Consider the following 15,465-nt stretch of genomic DNA (forward strand, 5'->3'; position numbering starts at 1 on the left):
CTTCCCTCCTTTCTCTCTTTTTATTAAAATTATTCTCTCTTAAGCAAAGTCATGACCAGAAAGTCGAAGGCTTCCCACTTTTGATGATTTCTCTGTGTAAAACACGCATCCCGACATATTTTCTAAAAATGCTACTAAAAGAGATATTCTTAATTTATTAGGAATTCGAGTGGATAAATAGTTTTCCTTGATTTTCAGAATAGAACAATCTGATTTCTGTCTATTATTGTCTTGCCACTTGTCTAAATGCTTACTTATTAACAGTAGGTATTTTTTTTTTTACCTCTAAATGTTCACATACCTATTCTCTCATTTAGAAGCATTCAGAACTTTTCAGAATTGATTCAATCTGCAGTTAGTAGTTTGGAGGGCAGAGACTTGCTTTACGATATGCTATGAATATTGCTGTCTTTATCTACTTAAAAATTTTGTTTAAAATGCTACTAAGTTTTTAATTCATGAGACATCATTAAAATTTTATAAAATTTATTCTTCCAGGATTCCTTTATGTGATTATTTTTTTCTACCTAAGAGCGTATTTTAAGGGTATAAATTAAGAATAGACGACACAATACTCAGTTACTTTTTTCAAAATAAGATGTTTATTTACAATGATTAAAATTTTCAAGAAAAATCCAATAAAATACAAGCAGAGAAAACATTATTCCCAAATTTTTTTAGTCTAGAAAATTTTCCTTTATTTTTACCTGCCAGGCGCAGACATCGTAAAATACTAATTAATGTATCCTTGATTTTGACAGCTTTCAAGAGTACTTCTTGTCTATAATTCACATATAATATGCCTCGTTAAATTTCAAAGCTTATAAAGTTTGGGTCTTATTTTTTTCCCGAAATTTTAAGTTATTTGTCGTTTAACAGCTTTAAGACTCAAGGTATAGTTATGTAATTTCCCATTTGAGCGTCTTAGATCATTTTTTACTTGCTTTTCCCCTGACACAGCGACTGAATATAAAAAGTGACTGGGTACTTGCGTGTCTTGAAGACAAATGACAGACACTGCCTTGTCAACTGCAGCAATCACTTTATCTAACTGAGAAAACCTCATCATTTTATAGCTCCTATCAAATGGGCAAAACGGATCTTGTTTTAATGTAATTATATTCTTGTCGAAGAGTCCAGAATCACGTTCCATACGTTGAGGTAATAATCATGGCATAGTCAAGGAAGTGGCCACATCGGCTTCTTCTGTCTGTGTGGCCTAAGGCTGTTTCCAGTAGTTCAGGTATGGAGAAGGGACAGCCTCCTCACTTCTCTGAGTCCACCCTGGATGGCATGGTCACTTCAGGTTAGAAGACACACACCTCTCCTCTCGCCGCGTTCTCTCATTCCTGATTACCTGCCGACAGGTCCCGACTTGCATTGTGTGGACCTGTCCCAGGGCAGCTGCATTCGTTTGTGCAGGGCTCTTGGGGGTAGGAAGGTGTGTTAGTTAGTGTGTTTGTCCGCCAGCACAGTGCTGCCCAGCAAACTTTCTATGGGGATAGGGGTGTTCCGTGTCAGCGTGCTGAGCGATACAGAAGCCACTAGGCACATTTGGCTATTGAGCGCTTGAAATGTGGCCAGTGTGACGGAGGCGGTGAATTTCCAAATTTTATTTACTTGTAGTTGTCATTAAATTTAGAGCTACACATAGCTAGTGGCTACCATACTGGTTAGTGTACCTCCTAGACGCTTATAAGGTAGCGGGCAATACAGCAACTATTACAAATAGAAGACCGTGGAAATAATTGAGGGATAAGCACCCCAATGTGGGAATCCAGAGGAAGGAATTTAGCTGAGGTTCAGAAGGGACCTTATAAACGAAGATGGTTTTTTTTGATAGGATTTTAAGGATGAGAAGAACTTGAAGGTGGAGAAGAGAACATGGCTCTGTGTAGTTACCTGAGCCAGGTGGAGCAAGGCAAGATCCTTACCCACCAGATAATATCATCACTTGCATCATTTCAGAGAGAGAAGAAAACCATTGCCTCTTCATAGACTTACGTGTCTTTGTATCTCGTTCTCTGTTCCTGTCCATCTCGTACTTCTGGGACTAGCCCAGCGGTTGGCGTGTCCTTGGCATCGGTACATGTTTGCCAAGTTGAACAGGACCTAAGAGAGTAGACGGATTTTTTTGTTGTTGTTTGTTTTCGGAGTTTGTCTGTTAGATCATTTATTTTATTTTATTATTTTTTACGCCTATAGCACCTGGTCTTCCTAGGTGGTCTTCCATCCATGTACTAACCAGGCCCGACCCTGCTTAGCTTCCGAGATCAGACAGGATCGGGCCCTAGGCTCTGTTAGATCATTTAGTATTTACTTAGCATTTTAAAATGGTTAAATTGTATGTTCGATTAGTAAGTTAGGGTATGGACTCTGTTCTCTTAGAGCTGTTGCCTTAGCGGTAAGAGTACATGTGGAGAAGGAAATGGGAACGTGTTGGGGGTCTAGGTTGTGATTTGTGGTCCTTAGAGAAAGAGAGAGTGTTGGAAGGTTCGATGCTTGCTCAGTTGGAATGTGGCCGGAAGCACTTTCCGTTGTCACCGCAGGCATTTCCAAATAGCAGTGCAGTGGGACACAAACCCGGGAACCCTGTCCCACAGAGCGAATCAGTCCATGATTTGACTCTAAAATAAAATAAGCCACACATTGCAAACGCCATCGCTGCTAGGTCAGCATGCTCCCCGTTACACTTGAGTTGCTTTGTTTGTAAAATATCAATTAAGTAGTCAACAATCGCGTTAGCTCTATTAATTAGTAGTTAATGCATTTTGTCTGCATTTGGTTTCTTTAGAAAAAGTAGCATTTCTGCTTTGTTCTGTCCTTTGCCTCTAACCTTTAACCTTCCTCGTTAAAAAGTTTTATGAAAACTCGCTTACGCGCTCTGACCGCGGAGGAGAATGTGGGTTACGAGCGTGACGTCACTTCGATTCTGGGTTCCAGGTCCAGCAGTTCAAGCAGGACCCGCGGCCGGCGACGTGTCTGCACTCCATTTTCCACGTGCACACGGGGGATGAGCTCCTGTCCTACGAGGAGTACGGCCACCTCCAGGTAAAGAGAGACGGCGACACTTATACTCCGCCTCTTAGCAGATCCGAGGCCATGTCCAGGTGTCAGAAAGTAGATTTCAGAAACGGTTCAAATGGCAGTGGCAAAATCTACCATGAAATGAGGAATGAAATGCTGACCACCAGGGCCGAGTCAGTGACTGTGGCTGGATATGAAATGGGACTGACCCCTCGGTCCAGGAGCAAACAGGGCAGCTGGGTGGAGTGTGACCTCAGAGCTAGCCGGAAGAAGGAATCCTGCGGTTTTGAGAAAAGCTTGCACTTATTATCAAATCTGGAGGAATTTCAACACTTAGGAACTAGGGATGGAAGACAGTTGACAGCGCTGTAACAGCAAATCAGAAGTTTCTGCCACATTCGTTTTTACTGTATCAGCTTGCAGTAAAGCTAAAACCACCCTTGCAGTGACATTCCAGAGGCACTCTGGAGTCTGTAAATTTCGTCTTCTATAATATGTTAAATTTCGTACCTATGCTGAGAATACACCGTAGGGTGTTTGTTTTGTTTTTACCTCTTTTTCTCTCACATTTGCATGCTGCTTTTTCCCTGGGGGTCCTGTCGCCTGGTTTCCAGGACACGAAGGTCACATGTGCTGTTTATCTTCAGTGGATTTTCTTCTGCTCATCATTCGGTTCAGCCATCTTTAGGACACAATACTTAATAATCATATATTTCTTACAAAAACAGCAGCATCTCCTTTTTATCCTTCCTTTCTCACTAGGGACCTGAAATGTCTTATCTTAGTGTGACTCCTCTAGACACAGAAAGTGCACTGGCCCGTTTCTGCACAGCAGAAACTCTTATACTTATTTGTAACCCGTTCCTTTGAGAATTAGTATTCTATGAATATGTAGTTGCTCGATCTTATAATGATCACACAGTTAGGTTATATGTTCCTTTCGATTTGACAGATACGTTTACCATCTGAAATTAGGTTTTAGAAGTTAACAGCCTACTTATTTTCGTACCCCAGAATTTAAGCTCAGTGCCTGGCACGTAGTAGGTACTCAGTGAATGCTGGTCCGCCTGCTATCTGGCAGTCCCTTTACAGTTTGTCATGTACTGATATTTTCCCACAGAAGCATCCCAAAAGTCAGAGCAGAGAGCTGTCGGAAGTGTAGCCCTAAGTCGCTGTTCACAGGAATGAACTTTCCCTGACGCTGTTTCTGACAGGCTGGCGTCAGTGCCACGATCAAATGTCTGGGTGTCTGCCGTGGGACGAAGCCCTGCTGCACCCTGTCCTGAGGAAGGTCACTCAGAAGTTCATATCAAGCTAAATCACCTGTCACCAGAGTCCCGTGTCTTTTTGTGTGGCCCACTTGGGTCTTGACAAGACTTTGACACCTGCTGGACTTGGAGAACTGGGAAGGCAGGGGACATCCAGGATGATCCTGCTTCCCCTGGGAGCCACCGGCTCTGCCAGGCCCTGGCGGTACAGGGCCACTTTGCCCGAGGTCTAGGGTACCAAAAAACCTCTGTCCACTCCAGCATTCTGTCATTACCCAGCAGGGCCTGGAGGAGAGTCAAGGGTGACATGAGAGAAATCACATCTTGCTTTCTCTTTGTTTTTAACTCAAGGTAGCAGTTTCCTGGCTAAATGGAACATTTTCACTGCTTCCTATTTCTTTATTTTGTTTGTTATTTGTGTAACAGCTTTATTGAGAAATAATTTGGATAACATACAGTTCACCTAGTAACAGCGTACAATTCAGTGGTTTTAATATATTCAGGGAGTCGTGTAGCCGCTGTCATCATCAGATTCAGAACATTTCATCGCCCCATAAAGGAATCCCATGCTCGTTAGCAGTCACCCTATCTCCCCCGGATTCCCCAGCCCTGGGCAGTCACCAGTCAGCCGTGGATCTCTGCGAATTTGCCTATTCTGTACATTTTGTATAAATGGAATCACACTATATGGTCTTTTCCGGCCATGTCATGGTATTTACCCTTCACTGCTTGTTTACTTGAAACGATTTACGCTTCCCATTCAGGATTCTGTGAGACTCTTTGCGTTAAAGCGGATATTCTTGTCTTTATTTTTGTTCGTTCGTTTAGATCATATAATGTCTATCTTTCAGAGACTAATTAATCAACTAGAAAAAACTCATTTGTTTATAAAACTGATTAGCTCATAAACATATTTTAAATTGTATGCAACACCACCGATGAAACTTAATATGACTCTGCAGCTGCTTTCATAAATTCTGGATTCTCTGCAAATAAGGCTGTTTTCAGGATGCACTGCTTATGGCTTATGGTCTGCTGGCACGGTCCTCACGTTTCCCTGGCCCAGGGGCTTTTTCGTCTATGTGCCTTTGAGATGGATTGGTATTACGTAGCTGCCTTGGGGGCAAAAATATCCCGGTGTGGGAGTACTTAGCCCCAAGTTTGAAAATAAGTCTTCGGAAACAAACTTTGAAGGACCGCCTGCTAAAAGTCCCACCTGCGGCCAGGTCCCTAGTCGGGCGTTCACCAGCACAGTGAATTCGAGGATTTGAGAGTTTTACCGACAAAGCTGGGCTTTTATTGAGAACAGAATCCACAGCTCCTTCATTTCACAGCAGGAAGGGAAACGGTTTTTAAGCGCCACTGTTAGAGCAAAGGACTCGTGATGTTAGCTTGTGCATTTCATGTCAGTGCATTTGTCGTTGGTCTGGTCGTTCCGTTAACCTATGCTGTTGCTGTTCATTCGCAGATCAACGCGGTGTCCCTGTACCTGCTCTATCTGGTGGAGATGATCTCCTCGGGCCTGCAGATTGTCTACAACACGGACGAGGTACGCTGTCCCCGGGTCGGCCCTCGGCCGTCGCTCGCTCGCTCGGTCTGTCTGTCTGTCTATTACTTTTTAAGTCTTGTTTTCAGTTTCATAAAACGAGTATTCTTAAATTCAGATAATCAGATACTTGATTCGGGATATTGGATCAAGCAGGCTTTGTATTTTCAGGGCAAAGCACTTCAAGAATAAACAAATAGACAAGTTACATAGGACTTTACTCCGTCGAAGGCTCTATTTCAGATGGTCTGAAATAAAAACTGATTTCTAGAAAGTTTTAGTGATGATGGAAATGAAATAGCGTTTGCAGGTTTTCTCAGTTCTTATGTCTTTTTTCACGTCATCGCTTTTTGTAACTTTGCAACTCATCCTTTTAAAAGTAGAAAGATATTTTATCATATTGTATAATTTTTATTCGTGGCGTCTCTCAGTAGGGCTCTTGATGTTTTTCAAAAGACAAATACCGTGTTCTTATTCTCATTGGAAATTTGAAAAGAATTTATATCCCAGAGTTGAGGGGCGTTTCTTTCATAGGCACTAATGCTTGAACGAACACACAAATGAGCTGACACATTTTGAAATGTGCCACAGTGAGAACAAAAAGATTTTATTTTCGAGGCCGCGCATGCAGTGAGAAGTCCATCAAAGAGGAGCTGCACTTGGCCTTGTCCCTCCTCCGTGACCCATGCGGGGAAAACGGTCGCTGTGTATGTGAGACACAGGACCGTCCGCGGGCGGCAGAGACTGCCGTGAACTTGGTACGTGGCATCCTGCCCCGTAGTGGCTTATGGTCCCGTGAGTCCTTCAGCTGCGCTTTTTAATTACAGTAAGTGAAGTCGATTCAGAAGCGAAGGGACATGATGAAGGAGATTCGATAAGGAGAAATGAATAACAGCCACTTAAGGTTTCTTCTGTTCGCTTCAGCAAAGAGGATCATGTTTTCATTTCATCTAAATGGTTCCCATTTTTCACGACACCGTGAGATGCCGCTCAGATGTTTTGGGTGGGGAGCGGCTGTGACTCTCCGGCGTCAGGCCGACCTTAGGCAGCACCCTCCGTACAGATCAATTCAAGGAGGTGTGTCGGGCGGGTGGGGGAGGGCTCCCAGAGCCTGCTGGCCAGCCTCTCGCCTCTGCCCCCACCAGCGACCCCTTGGCGAAGTGTCTCAGGGTGTGATGACCGCTTATAATAAGGAACAGCTAACGCGACAGTCCCCAGCGATTGGTCTTTAGCAATTTGCCGCTGGCGTCCCCAACGGCTCTGGCGAAATTGCATTTGTTAGTGGTGGCTTTTTCATTTGATATTTTATTTTCATTTTCCATTTTTGACACTTATTTTTTGCTTTCTGAATATCTTCGTTTGTCAATTGACATTTTCCATAAACATATCGCTTTAACCTTTGCATTCTGTTTTATATAACGCATCTATACTTAAGCAATTTCGGTGTTTTCTTAAATTTATTCCTTTTTCTTATGCTTTTTTGGGGAGGGCCATATAGGTTTATTTGGTAATACGTTTCCACGTGGCCAATGTCACAAGCCTTCAGCTTGTCCACTTAAAGTAATGGAATGATAAAATGTGATGTCGCTGCCACCAGCTCTCCCCATGAAGCCTGTGCCCTGTGCCAGGAGTCACGTGGCCGGCAGTGCATGGCGCGCGCGGGGCCTTCCTGAGGGGAGCCCCTCTGGCTAGGCGTTTCAGAGACGAACCCTGTGAAAGGCGGCGTGAGCTGGAACCCTTATCCCTGCTGATCGCGCCTTCGTAATCCCAGCCCCCCATTCCCTCCCCAAGCGTATTCACATTCAGGGTGCTCCAGGGACCTGGGAAGGAGTGGGGCTGCCATGCACTTCTGTCTCTGTGTAAGCTTCAAATCGCCCCAGTCCTTGTTTTCCTTAGGGTTGAAGAATACATAATTTGGGGGATATATATATATATTTATCTACACACACACACACACGCACACACACTCTCACATCCACAGATGCAAAGTAAACACACGTATGTAATATAACATACATATTTTATCGTCGGCACTTGGGTTTTTAATAAGCCATTTTCCTTCTTTGACAGCTCATCACCGTATCTTTACTGATTCTCCTGTTTCTGGGAAGTTCGTACACACATTGTAATTAATTCCTTAAGGAGAAGGCCATCGTCTTAAGTGTCACGCGCACCCTGCGTAAGACGCTCTGCATTTGCGGGGGGCCGGGGTCGCGCTGGGAGCACACTCCGAGCGCGGGCACAGTCGGGCGCCCTCACTCTCCACTCCTCCCCCTGCCCACTGCGTGTCGTGGTCGTGGATGCCCAGCCTGCATCCGCGTCTATGACACAGAGTACTGTGATGCACAGATACTGGTTTTGTGTTAAAGACTAACACCGCGAAAGAACGTTCTGTCGTTCTGCTTGGTACTGTTATTTGCTTTCTCTTCTTTATCTGAAGAGAGATCCATAACATGTGTTAAACTTACAGCCCGGTCTGTGCGCGAGGATTCGCGGAGACCGGGCACTCGCCTCTGAGGTGGCTGCGTCACAGGGCCATCGCGCACGTCCTCTCTGCAGGGCTGCGTGAGTGTCCTGACGTCCGGTGGGCCATCCGGGAGAGCAAGGTGAGGTCCGCGGTGTGACCCAGCTCAGGGGCGCCCTCGGCACTTCACAGCACCTTATTTCTTACGGGAGTCACGTGCGAGGGGACCGCACAGCGACACAAATACCAGGCCTTGGGTGTGGCTGGGGCCAGCCTGGTAAGCAGTAGCCTCTAGTTTGTTAGGGAGACTTTTTTTTAAGGTATGATTTTTTTTTTAATACTGAGACTTTTAAAACATGAAATTATTCGGGGTGTGTAGGGCGGACTGGGGTGTGTGAGGAGGAGGGCGGGAGAGACGCACGACTTCCGTCAGCCACATCGAACCAAAACGCGATGAGCAAATTAAAGGCCCTGGAATCGGACCGGCAGCCCACTTACGATGTCACCTTCATCGAAATGAATAAACTTGCATTACATAAGAGCTGACCATACTCTTTGCTTTCCATAGTTACTTTTGAGAGCGTGAGTCTCATCAAATGTCTGAGATTTTTAACGGAAGGCTGTGTGACTCCTGGTCTGTTGCTTGGAGCCCACCTCTGCCTACGAGCTTCGGCTCTCTGAGACTGGGTCCCTGTAATCACAGGACGACCAGGGGGAAGGTTCCAGGAATAAGGGACCCAAGACACCACGCCGGCCCGGCACGGGACAGGCTCGTCACAGAGCTGAAAAATACCTTTCCGCACCCAAAGTTGTAGACTTATTTAACATTTACAGGGACATTTTAGATTCCAAATATTATTATCTAGTATAAAACAGTGCTTTACGTTTTTCTTAATTCTTAAGATGCTGTTTTCATGAACAGAAATAGATACATCATTGAAGACTTATCGTTGAAACGTTAACAGGATGTGAATTTTATTTCTGCGTGGGATAATATCAGGCTCTCGCTTCGGGCTTTCGATTAGAATAACACGGTATTCATAGTAGTAATGTAATAATCACAACACTTTCAACGCGTTCAAGTGTCGCTAGGCAAGTAGGTATTTGGATTTCCAGTGGTATCTGATTGTTCTTATCAATAGCTAAACGTCCTGCTATCACGTGTGTTCTTATGTTCTGTCTCTTTCCTTCAGGTCTCTTTTATTCAAAACCTTGTATTTTGCGTGGAAAGAGTGTACCGGGTCCCTGACTTCGGTGTCTGGGAGAGAGGGAGCAAATATAATAATGGCAGCACAGAGCTCCATTCGAGGTAATTTGCTGATTTCTGAGTGTTTTTTTTTTTTTAATTTAAATGTGTGCATTTGAATATGAATAAAAATCAGAGTATTAGACTGGAATCGTGGTTTCTATGTTGATTTTCATCTTTTTTCCTGTGTGTGATGCAGATGAAATTCACTTAAAATTCAAGCCCAAGAGCCTGCCCTCAGCGCCCGTGGGCAGGAGCAGGCGGTGCAGGGGGTGCAGGGGGTGCAGGGGGTGCAGGGTGTTCCCAGCCCCCTGGGCGCCATGCTTACGCGTCGGCCTCTGACCCTCGGCTCGGCCTTTCTGTTCTGCTGGCCTTTTCCTTCCTCGTCTTCGTGGCGCTTCGAAAGACCGAGCGCATTGAGGCCGCCAAGCACCCGTGTACATGCACTGCGTGTACACCCCCTTCCATGTGCAGAGCTGATTTCCACCCTGACCTTTCAGATCAAAGTTAGCATTCATTGTTTCCTGGAAGAGGCGTGATTAGCATCTTGAACTGGGGGTTAGTGGGCTCGATTATCCAAATGTAGCTGGCGAGTGATGTTAGCAGTTTATGAATTTCATTTGCTCCTTAGTGTTAGGGAAATAGCTTCAGTGACTGATTGCACTTCTCAGATACTTGAAATTTATGCCCACAAGGTCATCTTTTAAGTAAAAAGTGTAGCTCAATTAGTCCTGTCCATTTAACACAAAAAGATTTAAGAATTTAAAGGTTATTAGCTGTAGGTCAGCTTAGATCATTGAGACTTAAATGAAGTCAAGAGACAGTTTGAGAAATACTGGTTAAGGGGACTCTGCAGCTCAAAAGCTGTTTGCTTAGAAGGACTGATCACACAGAAAGTTTAGCTCAGGTAACATAGTTAATAACGGAAGGCAGGCCCCAGGTCGCTAGCGGGATAGCGCCTTGGTTTCCTCATTTTCAAAGTGCAGATGATGGTAGTGTCTACTTGATAAAGTTGTAATGGCTGCAGTAATCATGACGACCTGGGACGAGTAAGCACTAGAGTGCACAAGTGCACCCTCACAGTTCAGCACGTTTTAATAACACAGATTGAGACAAAAAGGACCTTCAGATTAACTATGCTTAATATACAAACGCTTTTCTATAAGTTTTATGATTCGTATGAGGCATTTTTATAGTATGCAGCAGAAGAGTAATCAGTGAAGGAGTCAGTGAAGTAGAGAAAAAATTTGTGGGCAACTTCAGACATAAAACAAATTCTGGCAAATAAAAAAATAAGAAGATAATGTATTTCAGCTATCGTCCAAATTCTCAGCATTCCAGATTATCAGTCGAATTACAAGAAAGTGGATTCGATTAGAAAAGGTGATTTTTAAAGGCGTGCCTTCTCAGTGTCTGTGGTTTGTCAGGCCCTTCTCTGCTTTTTAACGATGAGCTAGCTTACGGCGGCATGATGAGCTAGCCCTGACATCGATCGCCCTGACGTCGTTTTCAGTGCAACGTGTTTGGCGTCGGGGTTTCCTGTTTGCAAAACTGTCGTTCATTCGGTCCTCACTGACGTCAGCAGGTCCTTGGAAACTGTGACTTTAAGCAAAATGGCGTATAATGAAACCAATTTTAATGTAGGCTCATTGATATAAACAAAGGATACGTTCCTAACAGCATATTTCTGGCCACAAAAATATCACCAAACTTCTCAATAAGGACCCCAAAACACTTCTAATGTTAAACATGGAAAGAAACGTGAGCTCTACAGACATTTAAGAAAATTTAATAAAAACAAGACCACGATGTTTTCGTGCAGGGTGCCGGGCGGGGCCCCGTCTGCAGGGGACACCCTTCCCCCGCAGCGAGCACCGACGGACACTCGCGCTCTTGTTCTGGGACAGATCAGACACGCCGGTGTCCCCCCCGCCCCGTTGTTGGGATGTGGGAGGAAACCGGAGTCCCGGGGGAAAACCCGCCCAGACGCAGGTGGACAGCACGCTCCGGTGGCCCCCCGGGGACGGATGCGTGTTTTTTCTGCTCATCATTGTCATAATGAAATGACAGTGAATGAAACGGTTGTGTTTCAGGACCCGCTGTAAACTCAGCAAGAACCTTGTGTCAAAGCCTAGCCCTGCCGTGAGGGCGTGGGAAGGCCCCCAGTGAGAAAAACAGTTTGCTTTCCTGGAGCTAAGGCACCAATCTTTAAATTGAATCATAAAAGATTTTATTTTAAGGCTTGGGGGGTCATTTTGTAGTGTCCTTTGCTACCCTTCGCATGCAAAATTAATCCTAACTTTAGCAGACCAGTTTTCAGATGAGTGGAAAATGAAGTTTGTCATTTAGACTGGGGGATGGGTTTTAGACATTTAACATTTTCCTTCTAATTTTCCAGAGTATAACACTTGATAAGTCCCCATGACATACAACATATTTTTTTTTTTCAAATGTTTCTGAGCTCAGATCTCTACAGCCTGCTTTGGATGTGTCACTTCTGGTGCCAAAAGGGTCTGTTTTGAAGCTGCAGGGGAACTTGGCACTCACGGATGCGGCCACGGCGGTCGTGGGTGGCTGTAGCTTCCTGTGCGTGCGCCTGGGTAGCGGGATGGAGAGCCGCTGCCAGCCGGGGATTAAGTCCCAGCTCGGTCTGTTGCTGCGTGAGACATCGCAGCGCTGTCTGTGCCTGGTCCGATCTGGCCTTCACTGCTTAGTGTGACATCCTCGTTACGCCCGTAAGCTGTCTTCACAGTTCCAGCCTGAAATAGCGCACGGCGGGTCTTGCTGCACGTGCTCACGCTGCCCTATGCCTCCCGACTGTGCCACGCTCCATCCGTCTGTCTGTCTGCTGCCCAGGCCTCCGCGGCAGGAGTCTGAGAGTGAGCAGAGCATGATCGGACGTCGCCTCGGTACGTGACCCGAGTGACTGGGTGCCGAATGTCCCTCCTTTCCTCTGTCACGCTGGGCACATTCTTCCTAAGACGCACAGCGATCAGAGAAGAATACTGCCCCTGGGCCCCCAGCACACGCACACGCACACGCATGTGCACACGGTGTTCTGAAGTCAGCTTCCACGCTCTGGGGTCCTTTAAGTGCAGTCCGTGGGCTGTACAGCCGAGGACACCCAGGCTGTTTCTCCTCTTTCCCACTGCATTTTAAAGTCTTCACACGTTTCCTAAAGTTTGGAAGAACAGCAGACAGCGGAGGACAGGAGTGTCCCCACTCGCTCGGTGGGTGGAACCGCGATAGGATTCAGGGTGCCTCCATCAGTCAGCTCACTCGATTCAGCTGATGCTCGCTTTGTCAGGCCCTCCCCACCCGCCCTGCTCAGCCCCAGGCTCGCTGGTATCCCCTATAGTTCAAATTCTTGAATTATTAGTACTTCTTAGGTAAACCCCACAGTTTCCTTCTGAAAGGTGATCCCCTTGCATTTATCCGAACCTCGTTCTGGAAGGAGCGTCACCCTGCTCAGCTGTTCACTCTGCCTGCGCTGCTCGTCTGAGAAGGCTTCTCAGCAGCCGTTCCCTGCCCCGCCGGCCTCCCCGTTGACCTCAAGCTCCTTCATCTTCTCTGGGGTGCTGAGAACTGTAGCAGATTCTCCTCTTCCCTCTCATTTATTCTCTGGGTCTTGTAATTATCGCCCAAGCATTTTAAAATCCTCCATCGCTGGATTACGTCTATCGCCTCCACGTATCATTTCGGTACCTATTTATTGTTGCGCTAATTCTTAACCCCCAGAATTGCATCTCCCAGTTATATCAGCCGCTCCAAGTTTAATTCAAGTATTTTAATCTTCGTATTTCCCTCTCCTCATTTATTTAGGGATATTCCTATTTTTTAAGGCTCTCTTTAAACCCTTTAAATCCAAACTCTTTGTTTTGGCAAAGAGATGAGTCTTCTATAATATGTGAATTGAATCTCAAACCTAACTGAATTTGGGGGCTATTGGGAAGCTAAAAGGGAAAACTGTACTTTATAAACTAATAAGGCTGATATGTGCCCAAATGGAAAGAAACCTTTTTGAAACACTACCTGCTAAATAGATCTTTACATTTAACAGCATAATTTCATTTTTCACTTTGTTAAATCTCGTGTTTGCCATATAAAGAAGACAGTAGAAGCAAAGCGAATTTAAGTCTGACTTTTCAAGGTTTTTTTTTTTCCTTTTTTTTTTTAACGGTGCTACGTTCCATTCCCTTGGCTTCTCCAGGAAGGAAAGCCGTCACTAAAACACCAGCACCACTTTGCTCAGCCTGAGATGCTTTCAGTGACCATTTTAGCCCACATAGTGCCTGTTATTTAAAGTAACTACTTAGCCTCCTTAAGTCATTTTTGATACCCCAATCTCTGAGCTGCGACAGAAGCGACTGTCCATCCATTCTGCTTCATTTTAGGTATTTTTGCTGTACCGAACGATTCGCAAGCATCCATTAAAGCCATAGTACTGTAAAGTTCTTTCTCTTCCAGGAGGTATGATTGGGTAGCTCAGGGAGCTAAAACACCGTGTTAATGAGCAGAGACTGTGCATTTAGTTCCCGTGCTTGCCGGTTAGTCTTTTGAATTTCACGGTGGGTTATAAATCACCTAGTCGAAACGCATCATCTTTTGTAGAAAAGCTTTGATGTATGCAACAATTCACTTTATTACACACCATGTCCCAAGCAGACATCACCGTATTTTAGCCCTCTTAAGTGAATGTTGAATTAACTCCTTGCGAAAATAAAATTGATGAATGTCCTATTGATAATAGTTACCTGATAATATATTTGATAGCGAATCATAGAATAATTTAATTTTCTGAGACTGCCTTGTGCCAGTAAAACAGTTTTAATTCTGACAAAGTTATGTATTATATTTGCCAGTTAAAGGTAGGATCAGTTAGGAGTGTGTTTCGTTTTCTGAACAGCTTGCTCTTGCCAAAGAGTTAAATATTCAATGGATATTTGTAAATTTCAGTTAAGCCCAATTATTCAGCGCATCGCATTGGGAAAGAAAGTTCAAGTGGAAGGAACTGGACATTTGACATTTACTCTCGTCCAGGTATAGTGTCCTCTCCTCCAGTACAGAATTCCTTACGCACTTGCCTTCCGAATAAGTAACTTTCCCGTCTCAAAATACCGCAAGCTGTCTTACTGGCACGTGTGCCTCACACTGTAAATGGAGGTTTTCTGGCATTACTCAGTGATATGCGTGCAGGCGTTTGCGCGTTGGTGGCCCACGGGGAAGCCCTCGGACGTCAGGGACACGTCCCTAAGTGAGAAAAACGCGTTGGCGGTGAATATTTTTGCGAGAACTGTCAGAATACACGGCTCCGAGGTGCTCTCCTCTGCTTGAGTTCTCGTGGCCCGGACTTCTCGTGCAGGTACTGCGTGGGCTTCATGTGTGGTGTGCGAGGCTGCGTGTGGCCACCTGCCCTGGGTCCATCCGTGATAGAGCTGGGGACCTGACTCAGGTTCTTTTCTGGTTACCTGGTGTCGCAAATCAACCGCCCTAAATTCAAAGGCACCAGACAACCATCCTTTATTAATTCTCGCGGTGCTGAGGTGGACTGGGCTAGGCGAGGTGGCTCATGCTCTGGGTCTCGTGTCTTTGCCGCCCGCTGGGGCTGGGGCTGGAGTTGATCCCAGGGCTTCGTCGCTCAGGTAGCGGATCGTCGCGTGGGACCTTGGCAGGAGCCGTCTGCCATGAGACTTCCTTGCAGCGTGGTGGCTGGAGTGCAAGGCTCAGCACCCCAAGAGAGGGCTGGGCGGGAGCTGTGCCACCATTTATGCCCTGGTTTCAGTGGTCATGCAGGTGGCTTCCACCAGCCACACCCTATCTGTCAGAGCCATTGAGACCCGGCATAATCTAGAAAGGGAAAGTCTGCTCTTTCAGTGATTGACAGCTCTTTGCCACATCCTTTCAGCCTTCGTGG

At 45.5% G+C, this 15,465-nt stretch overlaps 1 protein-coding gene across 2 annotated transcripts in view; it reads left to right on the forward strand.

Annotated features, from left to right (window-relative positions):
* Positions 1–15,465, forward strand: part of PHKB (phosphorylase kinase regulatory subunit beta) — a 112,025-nt gene that overhangs the window by 28,877 nt on the left and 67,683 nt on the right. For both annotated transcript variants that reach the window (XM_039880800.1, XM_039880801.1), the window contains 3 exons: positions 2,944–3,051; positions 5,764–5,844; positions 9,499–9,614. In XM_039880800.1, the coding sequence (XP_039736734.1) occupies positions 2,944–3,051; positions 5,764–5,844; positions 9,499–9,614 (305 nt within the window). The remainder of the gene's footprint in view (positions 1–2,943; positions 3,052–5,763; positions 5,845–9,498; positions 9,615–15,465) is intronic.

This window comes from Pteropus medius, unplaced genomic scaffold, assembly GCF_902729225.1.
Source record: "Pteropus medius unplaced genomic scaffold, Ma_sr-lr_union100, whole genome shotgun sequence".
NCBI classification, from domain to species: domain Eukaryota; kingdom Metazoa; phylum Chordata; class Mammalia; order Chiroptera; family Pteropodidae; genus Pteropus; species Pteropus medius.